Source organism: Dendrobates tinctorius, unplaced genomic scaffold, assembly GCF_039654945.1.
Source record: "Dendrobates tinctorius isolate UK_male_01 unplaced genomic scaffold, ASM3965494v1 ptg000085l, whole genome shotgun sequence".
Classification (NCBI taxonomy): Eukaryota; Metazoa; Chordata; class Amphibia; order Anura; family Dendrobatidae; genus Dendrobates; species Dendrobates tinctorius.
Genome location: NW_027361753.1, coordinates 3,018,701 through 3,033,882, shown reverse-complemented (window position 1 = coordinate 3,033,882; position 15,182 = coordinate 3,018,701). Strand labels below are relative to the sequence as shown.

At 43.0% G+C, this 15,182-nt stretch overlaps 1 protein-coding gene across 4 annotated transcripts in view; it reads left to right on the top strand.

Annotated features, from left to right (window-relative positions):
- KATNAL2 (katanin catalytic subunit A1 like 2) overlaps positions 1–15,182 on the top strand; it is a 60,513-nt gene that overhangs the window by 28,098 nt on the left and 17,233 nt on the right. For 2 of the 4 annotated variants that reach the window (XM_073584770.1, XM_073584767.1), the window contains 4 exons: positions 7,609–7,686; positions 10,982–11,228; positions 11,812–11,930; positions 12,361–12,452. In XM_073584770.1, coding sequence (XP_073440871.1) covers positions 7,609–7,686; positions 10,982–11,228; positions 11,812–11,930; positions 12,361–12,452 — 536 coding nt within the window. The remainder of the gene's footprint in view (positions 1–7,608; positions 7,687–10,981; positions 11,229–11,811; positions 11,931–12,360; positions 12,453–15,182) is intronic. The other 2 variants (XM_073584768.1, XM_073584769.1) reach the window with 2 other exon arrangements.

The following is a 15,182-nucleotide window of genomic DNA, read 5'->3' as shown; positions in this document are numbered from 1 at the left end:
GTAATATTGATTCCTTCTTCCCATGTGTATAACGTTACATTTATCATTGTTACACTGCATCTGCCACCTTTCGGCCCAAGTTCCCAACTTATCCAGATCCATCTGTAGCAGAATACTATCTTCTCTCGTATTGACTGCTTTACATAGTTTTGAATCATCTGCAAATATCGATATTTTACTGTTGAAACCTTCTACCAGATCGTTAATAAATATGTTGAAGAGAATAGGTCCCAACACCGACCCCTGTGGTACCCCACTCGTCAGAGTGACCCAGTTAGAGAATATACCATTTGTAACCACCCTCTGCTTTCTATCACTAAGCCAGTTACTTACCCATTTACATACATTTTCCCCCAGACCCAGCATTCTCATTTTGTGTACCAACCTCTTGTGTGGCACGGTATCAAACGCTTTGGAAAAATCAGGATATACCACATCCAATGACTCACCTTGGTCCAGTCTATAGCTTACCTCTTCATAAAAACTGATTAAATTGGTTTGACAGGAGCGATTCCTCATAAACCCATGCTGATATGGCGTTACACAGTTATTCTCATTGAGATAATCCAGAATAACATCCCTCAGAAACCCTTCAAATATTTTACCAACAATAGAGGTTAGACTTACTGGCCTATAATTTCCTGGTTCACTTTTTGAATATTGGCCAGTCCTGTGGAACAGACCCCGTCGCTATAGAGTCTCTAAATGGTTTGTCTATTACATTACTTAGTTCTCTTAGTACTCGTGGGTGTATGCCATCCGGACCCGGAGATTTATCTATTTTAATCTTATTTAGCCGGTTTTGCACCTCTTCTTGGGTTAGATTGGTGACCCTTAATATAGGGTTTTCTTTGTCTCTTGGCATTTCACCTATCATTTCATTTTCCACCGTGAATTGTTATGATTGAGTCACCATAGGAGGCAAAAACAGAAATGCTAGCTAAGTCCAGAAAACCAGAGAGGTTGGCAGCTATCGGATTGCAGACCCCTGAACCTATCAACACAACTAGCAGTAGCCGTGGGGGGTTCCTACGATGCCCTAGACCCCTCGATCACAGCCGGAGCACTAAATAGCCTAAAGACAGAAATGGAAATCTAAACTGCCCCAGAGCAGACCCCAAAGCAAAAGGCAGCCCCCCACATATAATGACGGTGAAGCAAGAAGAAAAAACACAACACAGACAGAAAGACAGACTGAGCAAAGACGGGGCCCAAGCTAACTAGATAGGAAAGGACAGGAAGGCTGCTGTCTGCAATCCGTGAAAAACCCTATGAAAATAAGAGCCAACAGACTGACAATGAAAAAGGCCCTGAAGACGCTAGGCTTCAAAAAGACTATGTCAGTACTCAGGAATATTCTGAAGACAGAGCAACCGGCAAAAGGAGATTCAGCTCACCCCAGCAGGGAATGGCAGAATCCAGAAAAGCAAGGCAAACAAAAACAAAACACAAATGCTAAAAGGCAAAGCAGAAAACTTAGATTTAGAGGAGCAGGAATCAGACTGGTCTCCTAGAAGTCCACAGAGAAATCACCCGCAGGGCAGAAGGGCGTCGGCAGCCTTATATACAGTCCGTGACTCCACTCAGCCAGTCATCATCATTAGGCTCAGGTGCCTGATAATCAGGCTCATTACCTTCCTTTACCAGAATAGGGAGTTCACCAGACCTCAGTGACGAAGGGGAAAATGAACTCACAACAGTGAATACCGTGGAGAAGAAGGTGTTTAATATATTAGCTTTTTCCTCATCATCTACAACCATACTTTCCTCACAATTTTTTAATGGGCCTACACTTTCACTTTTGATTCTTTTACTATTGATATAGTTGAAGAACAGCTTGGGATTAGTTTTACTCTCCTTAGCAATGTGCTTCTCTGTTTTTTGGCAGCTTTAATTATTTTTTTAGATAAAGTATTTTTCTCCCTATAGTTTTTTAGATCTTCAGCGGTGCCATCCTGCTTTAGTAGTTTAAATGCTTTCTTTTTACTGTTAATTGCCCCTCTTACTTCTTTGTTTAGCCACATTGGGTTTTTCCTGTTTCTTGTCCTTTTATTCCCACAAGGTATAAACCGCTTACAGTGCCTATTAAGGATGTTCTTAAACATTTCCCATTTATTATCTGTATTCTTATTTCTGAGGACATTGTCCCAGTCAACCAGATTAAGGGCATCTCTAAGCTGGTCAAACTTTGCCTTCCTAAAGTCCAGTGTTTTTGTGACTCCCTGACATGTCCTCCTAGCGAAAGACAAGAGAAACTGTACAATATTGTGGTCGCTATTTCCTAGATGCCCAACAACCTGCAGATTTGTTATTCCGTCAGGTCTGTTAGATAGTATTAGGTCTAAAAGTGCTGCTTCTCTGGTTGGATTCTGCACCAATTGCGAAAGATAATTATTCTTGGTTATTAGCAGAAACCTGTTGCCTTTATGGGTTTCGCAGGTCTCTGTTTCCCAGTTAATATCCGGGTAGATAAAGTCCCCCATAACAAGGACCTCATTATGGGTTGCAGCTTCATCTATCTGCCTTAGTAGTAAACTTTCCATGATTTCTGTTATATTTGGGGGTTTGTAACTGTCACGATGACCCGTCCTTTGTGACGCGCCCCGCAGGCCGGTAACTGTAAACAACAAGACGCGGCACGTGATACTGTCCTGTGTGACACGGCCCGCAGGCCGGTAACTAAAACAACCAGACACGGGGAAAGGGGAAACAGTTACAACGGTGGGCCCTGCGATAGGGGAAGGGGACGTGGAGACCTCCTGCACTCCCCTGAGTCAGTGTCCCTAACGCTCCTAACGTTCCCTATGCTGGTTCTGCACCGGGCGCCGCTCAGGATACCTGTCACCCTAGCACACCCCACACTTATCCCTTGCTAGGGAACTGGGTGATGCAGGCACTGGCCCCACCGCTGTACTAATACACACTAAGGAAAAACACAAACAGGGAAACACCACTTGGCTTTACTGTGTTGCACTTGCTCCTGGCAACGGAGTCCACCACCAGAATGCAGCTCTCCTGAATCGCTGCCACCAAGCTCTGTCAGAGCTACAAGGAAATCCCCTATGACTCCTTCCACACCAGGGCTAAGACAGTGCTTCAAGGAACGCTCTCCAGCTCCTTCCTCCACCAAGGATGGTTGAAATAAACACTATCACCAACACTGATTGCAACACCTGTGACTCTTTTATAGCAGAGCCACACCTGCATTAATATCATGTGCACTTAACTAAAGAAACCAGAGTGCAATGACGCTCACCACCACCGGGGGCAAACTTAGAACAAAAGACATCACAGTGCAATAATCCTAATGGCCACCGGGGGCAAAAACCAACCTTAAGCACAGCTTAGGAAAAAAAACGGTTACCTGTGCTTTTTATATGTCCTGATCCAGCATGGATCATGACAGTAACAGACCCCAAAGAGAATTTTGTTACTATTTTTTCCTCCATGTATTTCGACCCATATGGACTCGACATCCTCATTCCCTTCGCTAATATCTTTCCTTAAAGTGGACTTTAGACAAGACTTTACATAAAGACAAACCCCTCCTCCTCTCCGATTTTTACGATCCTTTCTAAACAGACTGTAACCCTGTAAGTTAACTGCCCAGTCATAGCTTTCATCTAACCATGTCTCGGTTATTCCCACTATGTCATAGTTACCTGTAGATATTTCTGCTTCTAGTTCTTCCATCTTGTTTATCAGGCTTCTTGCGTTTGCGAGCATGCATTTTAGAGAATTTTGCTTTGTTACAATCTCCTCCCTGTTGATTGTTTTAGAAATTTTCTTACCTCCCTTCTGAGTATGTTGTCTTGGATCGTCTTTGCCACACCTCATATCATTCATCAGTATAATATCTGGTTTCATGTTGGTGTCTAACGTTTTTCTTCCCATCCCCTCTTCTTCTAGTTTAACACTCTCCTGATGAGTGTAGCGAGTCTTCTGGCGAATGTGTGTTTCCCAGGTTTGTCGAGGTGTAGTCCGTCTCTGGCGAGGAGTCCATCGTATAGGTAATTCACACCGTGGTCCAGGAATCCGAATCCTTGTTGTCTGCACCATCGTCTTAGCCAGTTGTTTGCATCAAGGATCCTGTTCCATCTCCTGGTGCCATGCCTGTCTACTGGAAGGATAGAAGAAAAAACTACCTGTGCATCCAGTTCCTATACTTTCTTCCCCAACTCTTCAAAGTCCTTGCAGATTGTCGGTAGGTCCTTCCTTGCCGTGTCATTGTTGCCAACATGTATCAGAAGAAATGGGTGGAAGTCCTTGGAACTGATGAGCTTTGGTATCCTATCGGTCACATCCTTGATCTTCGCACCTGGGAGGCAGCATACTTCTCTTGCGGTTATATCCGGTCTGTAGATGGCTGCTTCTGTGCCTCTCAGTAGTGAGTCTCCCACCACTACCACTCTTCTTCGCTTCTTGGCTGTACTTTTTGTTGTCACTTCTGGGTGTTGCTGTGTGCCTTTTTCTTCTTCACTTGGTGGTAGTTCCTCATCCTTAGGTGTACCATCGTCATCCTCCGCAAGGCCTTGGTATCGGTTTGTCAGTTGTGTGGTTGGTGATGTCTCTATGGTCTTCTTGCTTCTTTTGGTCACATGCTTCCACTCGTCTGCTTTTGGAGGTTCTCTGACACTTTCTTCACCTTCTGTGACCAGTAGAGATGCTTCTGTTGTGTCTAGGAAGTCTTCATTTTCTTTGATGAGTTTCAAAGTTGCAATTCTTTTTTCCAGACCACGCACCTTTTCTTCTAAAAGGGCCACTAATCTACACTTCTGGAAGGTGAAGTTGGCTTCTTCTTCTGGTCGATCTGTGAACATGTAGGACATGTTGCAGCTCACCATGTAGGTTGTCACATCTGCCATGTTGCTCCTAGATCCTGCTGACTTGCGGCGTGTCTCCCTTCTTGTGTAATCTACTCAATCAGGCAAGCTTTCTTGCAATAATGTCCTAGAGGCAAAAATTCCGGCGCGCGGTTCGGCGATGCTTTCCAAGCAGCTGGTCCCGGCTTTATCCAACGATCCTCTTGCTTAGGGAGACTCTTCGCTTTTCCCAGAAGGCACCTGGAATATGCAAATTATCTTCCTCAAGCTTCAATCCCTGTTTTCCAAGCAGCTGGTCCCGGCTGCTAGGAATTAAAGATTAAAGGTGAACGTCAAGCTCAAGGAACATCAGTGTCAGATCGCACCATCCGTTGTTGTATGAGCCAAAGTGGACTTCATGGGAGACGACCAAGGAGGACACCATTGTTGAAAAAAAATCATAAAAAGCCAGACTAGAATTTACCAAACTACATGTTGACAAGCCACAAAGCTTCTACGAGAATGTCCTATGGACAGATGAGACAAAAATGGAACTTTTTGGCAAGGCACATCAGCTCTATGTTCACAGATGGAAAAATGAAGCATATCAAGAAAAGAACACTGTCCCTACTGTGAAACATGGAGGAGGCTATGTTATGTTCTTGGGCTGCTTTGCTGCATATCGCACAGGGTGTCTAGAATCTGTGCAAGGTACAATGAAATCTCAAGACTATCAAGGGATTCTAGAGAGAGAAATTTGCTGCCCAGTGTCAGAAAGCTAGGTCTCAGTCGCAGGTCATGGGTCTTGCAACAGGATAATGACCCAAAACACACAGCTAAAAACACCCAAGAATGGCTAAGAGCAAAACATTGGACTATTCTGAAGTGGCCTTCTATGAGCCCTGACCTAAATGCTATTGAGCATCTTTGGAAAGAGCTGAAACATGCCGTCTGGAAAAGGCAACTGTAACCAATGGAAGCGGAGGCACAGATGGGGAAGTTCACATTCGTTTTTTATTTTTAAAGTGGAACCTCGGGACCATGGTCCTGGGAGCTCCGAAGGGGGCATCATAGTGAGCCGCGGGTACCCGTAGTAAAGTCTTTCGAACAGGACCAGAGTGGAATACCCAGAGGACACAGGTGCTACCTCCATTTAGACCTCAGACACGTGGCAGCTGTCCCAGCGGGTCAAATGGGTAACAGATATAATGGATAAGACCGAGTATGCGTGGAGAAGCAGTCACTGGTGAGGAAGGTCCGGTTCCAGGTAGATGGTAGCAAGCTGGCTCCAGAAACCTTATCACAGTCCACAGGTTTGGATGGCTTTTGGCGGAACGGGATGGCACTTGCAGAGATGAATGCTGATGTCGTCAGAGATAGCTGAATGCAGGATGCTGATACTCTGTGGAGACAAACAGTATGAGCAAGTGCACACGGATTGCTAACGCAGCGCAGATAGATCAGAGACAGAACCAGATGTAGCAATGGTAGATACTCATTGCTCCGGCACTCAAAAAATGCACGCTGTCCCTTTAAGAGACCAGAGGGAAGCACACTAGCATCCTAAGCACTTTCCCTGAAGGTCTGCTGGCAGCATGCCAGGAGGTGGGGGAGGGAGAGAGCAGGAAGCTGAGAGACAGACAGAGCATGAGGACCCAGGCAGGGAGCTCGCTGAGGCACAGGGACAGTGTGGAAAGCATGAGCACGTGAGTGACCAGAACTGGGAGCAGCGCCAGAACGGGGTGCACAGCCAGAACGGGGACCGGGTGTAACAACAACCTTCAAACACGAGACACCTGGAGCAGTTTTCTCTTGAGTGGGCCAAAATACCTGTTGAGAGGCGCAGAAGTCTCATTGACAGGTACAGGAATCGTTTGATTGCCTCAATAGGTTGTGCAGCAAAATATTAAGTAAAGGTGCCATCATTTCTGTCCAGGCCTATTTCATGAGTTTTATTTATTTTTTTTAAATTCTGTGGAAGCATGGCGGAAAAGCAATGTCTGATTTTCATTGTTCATTTTCATAGATTTTTTATTTATTATTACTTTTGTCAGATTCAAGTTATTTCTGTCACCATTGTGGGTTTTTCTGTCATTAACGAGGGGTACCAACAATTTTTACCACGTGTGTATTTGCTGAAACTCTTTAAGACTTTTACATATACAGCTCTGGCAAAAATTAAAAGACTACTTTGAAATGTTCTTTTTGTCTGATTTTTCTCTTTATATTTTTGAGTAAAATGTAAATTGCTCTTTTATTCTATAAACTTCTGACAACATGTCTCCGAATTTCCAAGCAATAAATTATGTATTTTTTTCTGACAAAGAAAAATGGTAAAAATTAAAAAAAAAACAGTGCTTTCAAATCTCAAATAATGCAAAGAAACCAAGTTCATAATCATTTGTAAACAACAATACTAATGTTTTAACTCAGGAAGAGTTCAGAAATCAATATTGTGTGGAATAACCATGATTGTTAATCACAGCTTTCATGCGTCTTGGCTGCTTTCCTCCAGTCTTACACACTGCTTTTGGGTGACCTTATGCCACTCCTGGTACAAAAATGTAAGCAGTTCTTTGTTTGATGGCTTGTGACTATATATATGTATATTAAAATGTGTTGTTTTTTTTTCCCCTTTTTAACTTGTTGTAACATAAGTGACCGCGCAATAATCGCAATAGAATATGCGGAGTCACTGAATAGGGACTATACCGCTATATAAAGCGCTGGTATAAACCTCTTTACACATTTTTTAACAATTTATGTGAATTACAGATAGTGGTAACTTTATTATTAAATTTCCTAGGAGAGATTACTAAAGCCGGTCAGCACATTCCTCGGTGCCAATAGCGAGATGAGAGAATTGGCTGCGGTGATAAGTCGGGTGAGTTTATAGTTTTTTCTTGGTTTTAAAGAATTAGATAGAAGTGTATAGCAGGTACTGATACAATGAACTCAGGCACCATAGAAGTGACTTTACAAATCTATTGATTCATGATGGGTCTATGGGCAGGTTCATTTAAACTGAGACATCTGATATTGCTCCATTTAAAGGGCTTAGCCAGGATTCTTTTTTTTTTTCTTTTTTTTTTCCTTACAGGGCTAAGCATTTATCATCAGGGAGCTGATACCTACCTGTCTCGGCTGCCGTGTGATAAGTCCCAGCTCAGAGTGGACACAGACGTCTACTGCTTCCTGTGACGCCACGTCAACAGAGCAGCTCTTTCTTCCAATCTGCTCTGTCGATGGGTCATCACTGCTGACGTCATGTTGATTGACAGCTCGCTCAACCTAATGCAGCAGGGACCCGGGTGTCGATCTTTATGATGTCCTGTCGACAAAGAAGATCAGAAGAGAAGGAGCTGCTCTGTCAACGTGGCATCACAGGAAGCAGGAGAATTGTCCACGAACGTTCTGAGCCGGGAGAGATTATTGCAGGGCAGAATAGGCAGGTGGTCAGCAACTACCTGCCGATAAGTAAACAACATGTATGTCAGTACCTGGATAAGAATGAAGTGATTAAACAGAGTCAGCATGGGTTTGTAACTAATAAGTCATGTCAGACTAACTTAATTTCCTTCTATGACAGAATCACTGATTGGGTGGATCAGGGAAATGATGTAGATATAGTATATCTTGACTTCAGCAAAGCATTTGGCAAAGTATCTCACACAATCCTTATTGAAAAAATGACTAAGTATGGAATGGACAAGGCAACTGTTAGGTGGATTCATAACTGGCTTAGTGATCGGACCCAAAGAGTGGTCGTAAATGGCTGCACATCCAGTTGGAAGAATGTCTCAAGTGGGGTACCACAGGGCTCTGTCCTGGGCCCTGTATTGTTCAACATCTTTATCAATGATTTAGATGAAGGAATTGAGGGTAAACTGATTAAATTTGCTGATGACACAAAGCTAGGAGGGATAGCTAATACTAGAGAAGAGAGAGAGAGGATTCAAAAAGATATAAATATACTGGAGCAGTGGGCAGCAACTAACAGAATGGTTTTTAACAGGGAAAAATGCAAAAGTACTACATCTGGGCAATAAAAATCAAAAAAGCATATACAGAATGGGAGGAATAGGGCTAAGCAACAGCACAAGGGAAAAAGACTTGGGTATACTAATAGATCACAGACTGAATATGAGTCAACAGTGTGATGCAGCAGCAAAAAAGCCAAATGCAATTCTGGGATGTATTAACAGAAGCATACAGTCTAGATCACGTGAAGTCATTATTGCCCTCTACTCCTCTTTGGTCAGACCTCATCTGGAATACTGTGTCCAGTTCTGGGCACCACATTTTAAAAAAGACATCAACAAACTGGAGCAAGTTCAGAAAAGAGCGACCAGAATGGTGACCAGTCTGCAAACCCTGTCTTATGAGGAAAGGTTGCAGGATTTGGGAATGTTTAGCCTGCAAATGAGAAGTCTGAGAGGAGACTTAATAACTGTCTCCAAATATCTCAAGGGCTGTCACATTGTAGAAGGATCATCTTTATTCTCATTTGCACAAGGAAAGACTAGAAGCAATGGGATGAAACTGAATGGGAGGAGACACAGATTAGATATCAGAAAAAACTTTTTGACAGTTAGAGTGATCAATGAGTGGAACAGGCTGCCACGAGAGGTGGTGAGTTCTCCTTCAATAGAAGTCTTCAAACAGAGGCTGGACAGATATCTGTCTGGGATGATTTAGCAAATCCTGTTTTGAGCAGGGGGTTGGACCAGATGGCCCAGGAGGTCCCTTCCAACTTTACGATTCTATGATTCTAAGTGCTTTTGTCACGGGGCAGTTGGGACAAAGCAGGAGACGTGGAACCTGGGCCCCTGAACTGCCCCTCAGTCTAAGGGGGTGCCCTGACTCTCCTTAACTTGGGGGTACACTTGAAGGTAGTGAGGCCCAAGTACCCGACCTGTCCCTATCTCTTGTTTAGCCCTGAGCTAAACCACCAACCCCCTCCTTAGGAGGTGAGACAGGGAATAAAGTGAACTGCACCCAATAACTCACAAAGGAAAATAAAACAGACACCACGGGGTTAAAGCAACTAAAACCCAAAACTTAGCTTTGCTCTGCTGCAATTGCTCCAAGCAACAGAGTAAGGATCCGATCAGCATCCAGCAGCAACTCCACTGCTCCAGATAAGCTGAACCCCCTCTCCACCAGGTAGGTCCAGTCTTCACCACAGTTGGATAACAAATTAACAATATTACGAACAGTGATTTATTGCACATGACGACCTTTTATAGGAAGGAGGGGGGAGTAGTCATCACCTGTTGGTTAATTCAAACGTTTAGCAACCCCAGCGGCCACCGGGGGCAAAACCAGCACCAAAACAACTACAGTTGTAGTAAACCCCAGCGGCCACCGGGGGAAAAAAGGTTACTAAAAGAATCCACATTCTGCCACGGCTCCAAAAATGGACCGTGACAGCTTAGTATTGTAGGAAAAATAAAAATAAGTCCCGGATAACCCCTTCTAAAGGGGTTGTTTAATGTAGAACACGCAGGATATAATCAGACATTTTGCTCCATACCCACCAATCACAAATACCTCATGGTAGGTACATGACGAGCTTCAGAAAACTTCTATAGTGACCATTAAATAGATGACAAATTATGCCAATGAGCGCAGGTGGCACCTATTCCACCGCCCTTCCATTTTGCTATGCCCCAAGGTTTGTGTGTCAGCTCCTTAGGCGCAGGAAAAGAGGTGCAGAGGTAGCTGTTGCATCTCAGGTTTGTTACCTGAGGTGGGACCCTTTAAACAATTAGAGCATAACCTGTATCCAAATACCCCCTTTAATTTCTCTATTAGCATTGAATACTATATGATTTTCTGTAGTGGGTCAGCTCTTATTGTCTCTTATTAGATATGAGAGAACCCAAACTTAAAACTTCGGAGTTCATGCCAGACCATTAGTGTCTGGTGCTAAACGCCGAACATGGACTTCTCGTGGGAGTCCGCTGCAATGTTTGGAGCTCCGGGGAAAGTCCGATGCAGAGAGAGAGAGCTCAGAAGTCCGGGTCCTCATTGTTTTCTATTAGGTTTGGGTTCAAGTTCAGGTGCAGTTCTGGTACCCAATCCAAACTTTGGAATAAAGTTCTGGTTGGGTATCAGAACCCAGACTTCCACGAGTCCGCTCATCCTTATCTTTTATGTTTTTTTTTTCTCTTTAGGACATATACCTGCAGAACCCCAATGTACGATGGGACGACATCATCGGGCTGGATGCAGCGAAGCGATTAGTGAAGGAGGCGGTGGTGTATCCTATAAGAGTGAGAAAATGGCCCAACCCTTTTATCACTCCTGCACGATTACACGGTTATCAGATGAATGTTTTATTTGTATTCTTCTCGCAGTACCCGCAGCTCTTCACTGGAATCCTGTCTCCTTGGAAGGGGCTCCTGTTATACGGCCCGCCGGGTAAAGGAAACGTTCATCAGCCCAGTATCACCGAACACCTTGTAGCTCATCTACAGGGGAAAACGAAGAGAGCGGGGGTGAAAATTATAACTGAAAAATTAGAGGAGTCCATATACATTTGACCTACCCCTCCCCCCTTAGTCAGTGTGTATGATAATGTCCTGCTTCTGCCCCTACAGCAGATGACAGGGAAATTAAAGAAGGATCAGGCATGTCCTATTCCTTACTTCTTAAAGGGTCAAAAATATAAGTTTCCCAAGCCCCTGGGAAAGTTTACTTTCTGCCTGGAAAATCCCTTTAAACAATAAAATCCAACAGCAGGAGTGTCTGGAATGATGTATTCTCCTCTCCCTATTAAGAACACATGCTTAGTTTTGGAAAGTGAGCCTTTGTGTGTATTAATGGGAAGGTAGCGAAGTCGTCAGCGAAACGAGCGTTCAGCCGTTAGGAAAATTCACAAACTGGACCCTGCGTCTTTATGGAGTAGCCGTGTCCTAAACGGATCACAGGCTGTAATTATTCTATGTATACGGGAACCTGATATCAGTAAGGTTATAGGTCTGTTTTATTTGATGCGTTTCAGGCACCGGGAAGACCTTGCTGGCTAAAGCCGTGGCCACAGAATGTAACACCACATTTTTCAACATTTCTGCATCTACAATCGTCAGCAAGTGGAGAGGAGATTCGGAGAAACTAGTGCGGGTAGGAACGTTGATGGCCTCCATTATCATCTTATTTGCTGATACATAAATATATACTATTGCAGCAGTATATTCCCCGCAGTGTAAATATATTGAAATCACTCCATATTGTTCTTAAGCCCCTCAAACACTTTACATAGCCATCGTTCAGCCGGCAGCGATCATCCCCAACGCTCCTGTGTTCTCTAAGAGAGGGCTACTGTGGCCGCCGATTATCTCTCAGAAAATACAAAGATCGGCAGTCCGAATTCAGACATGCCAGATACTTCTGACGCCCAATATCATCTATCGAAGGGACAGGCGGGAGCCCCACATTAGATTGATTGATATCTGCTTAATTTACTATATTTACTATATATATAAAAAAAAACTTTATTAGTCTACACTTTGTCTACTGCAATTCCTAGTAAATATTAATTTTTTATGTTCAGGTTTTATTCGAACTTGCCCGATACCATGCTCCGTCCACCATTTTTCTTGATGAGCTTGAATCTGTAATGAGCCAGAGAGGATCCGGACCAGGGTAAGTAGAACTCTAACCTCCCCCATACACATTACATGAAAATGAGCCCAGGAACAATAGTTCATGGAGTCGCCCAAAGTACACTCCTCAACATTGAAATTGCAACACCAAAAGCTAATATATTAAACACCTTCTTCTCCACGGTGGAAAATGAAATGCTAGGTGAAATGCCGAGAGACAAAAAAGCCCTATATTAAGGGTCTCCAATCTAACCCAAGAAGAGGTGCAAAACCGGCTAAATAAGATTAAAATAGATAAATCTCCGGGTCCGGATGGCATACACCCACGAGTACTAAGAGAACTAAGTAATGTAATAGACAAGCCATTATTCTTTATATTTAGGGACTCTATAGCGACGGGGTCTGTTCCACAGGACTGGCGCATAGCAAATGTGGTACCAAAATTCAAAAAAGGCTCTAAGGCCAGTAAGTCTATTTGAAGGGTTTCTGAGGCATGTTATTCTGGATTATCTCAATGAGAATAACTGTGTAACTCCATATCAGAATGGGTTTATGAGGAATCGCTCCTGTCAAATCAGTCTAGTCAGTTTTTATGAAGAGATAAGCTATAGAGTGGACCAAGGTGAGAAGGTGAGTCATTGGATGTGGTATATCCTGATTTTTCCAAAGCGTTTGATACCGTGCCACACAAAAGGTTGGTACACAAAATGAGAATGCTGGGTCTAGGGGAAAATGTGTGTAAATGGGTAAGTAACTGGCTTAGTGATAGAAAGCAGAGGGTGGTTATAAATGGTATATTCTCTAACTGGGATGCTGTGACCAGTGGGGTACCGCAGGGGTCGGTGTTGGGACCTATTCTCTTCAACATATTTATTAACGATCTGGTAGAAGGATTACACAGTAAAATATCGATATTTGCAGATTATACAAAACTATGTAAAGCAGTCAATACAAGAGAAGATAGTATTCTACTACAGATGGATCTGGATAAGTTGGGAACTTGGGCCGAAAGGTGGCAGATGCAGTTTAACAATGATGATAAATGTAAGGTTATACACATGGGAAGAAGGAATCAATATCACCATTACACACTGAACGGGAAACCACTGGGTAAATCTGACATTGAGAAGGACTTGGGGATCCTAGTTAACGATAAACTTACCTGGAGCAGCCAGTGCCAGGCAGCGGCTGCCAAGGCAAACAGGATCATGGGGTGCATTAAAAGAGGTCTGGATACACATGATGAGAGCATTATACTGCCTCTGTACAAATCTCTGGTTAACTAGGAGGATAGCGTGCACTCAAGTCCAATGGCGAGGTGCAGGTGTAACGGACCAGTAGGTCCTATTACTAATAATAATCAAATTCACCGCACACTCAGAGGGATTTATGTAAATAAGTGCTTATTTTATTATATACAAAACATGTGGGAGCCAAACAAGAATATATAGCACGAAGTAGAAGCGATATAATAACACGACGTTTCGGCTCAGTCCGAGCCTTTATCACTTTTATCGCTGAAAATAAAAAGAAATCCATCAGAGAATGCAAACATAAAGAGAAGAAATAACAATATCATACAAAATACACACAGAATCCAAAATAATCCCAGTATCTTACAGTGGTAAAAATATATACAAGATATATACAAACATACATTGCGATAGTACATGGAAAACATGAATGTATAAGGCTCAGTAAACTAGCACCATCTAAGGTAGAGTAAAAAAAGGGGGGTTACCTGAATTGAAAGTCGGATCTTTGAGTAAAGAGGAATAGAACTCCCAAGAGAATAGCCCAAGAAAGATGGCTGAAAGGAATAGTCAAAATCATGATTAATAGACTCAAATGTGTAAATGTCCTACTGTCTCTAAAAGGGTCATGCAAGGTATCAGCACAAGGGGAGTATATTGTGTTGCTAAAATAAAAATGCGCTATAGAGGGGATGTGTTAAGTTGATCCCTGTAATAAATAATATGAAGTCCATGATGTCCATACAATCCTAAGTACGTAGTATAAAGTGCAATATGAGACAGCACCTATAAAAATAAGAGTTACTACTTCCATGTTTAAATGATAGTATTGTTCCCATGGAAAGACATGTGCTGTAGATAGCTTGTGTCTGGCTGCTGGTTGCTAGAGTGTCCCTACAGAGCGCTATCAGAAAGAGGGGAAAGGGACCTGTGTACAATACCTGTTGATAGGGTGCTATACAGCGGCGCTCCCACGCCTAGCTGCAGTGGCGTCATGCTGAATCCAACTGGGTTAGGTGGTTTTTATATGTGAGTCCGGTGGCAGCGCGCGACCGGAAGTGGAACCTCTGAACCGGAAGTGACGTTGCGCTGTCTAAATGTAAGCACTGCGCATGTCTAGGGACTGCACCTAAGAGCTGTATGTACACAGCGGTTGCCCTGGTGATATGCAAAGAGCGGTAGTGCTAGCATTATGTGCAGGATCTAGACTAACAGGGTATAACATTAATAGGTTGCGGTATTAGATAGAGAATGCGTGGGTGCAGTAAACAAGGTATCCAGACACATGAAAAAGAAAAATAGTGATAATATAAAAAATGAAAAATAAAAAATAGAGGATAAAAAATAGAATAGCCAAAGGTAAAAATAAAAATAAAAATAAAAATAAAGGACGTGAAATAAAAATTGGAAAACAAAATTAAAGAATAAAAAATAAATAATAAAAAATGGAAAATGGAAAATAGAAGAAAAAAATTGGTATACGGAAAGCAAGCAAAACACTATAACCGTATAAGATT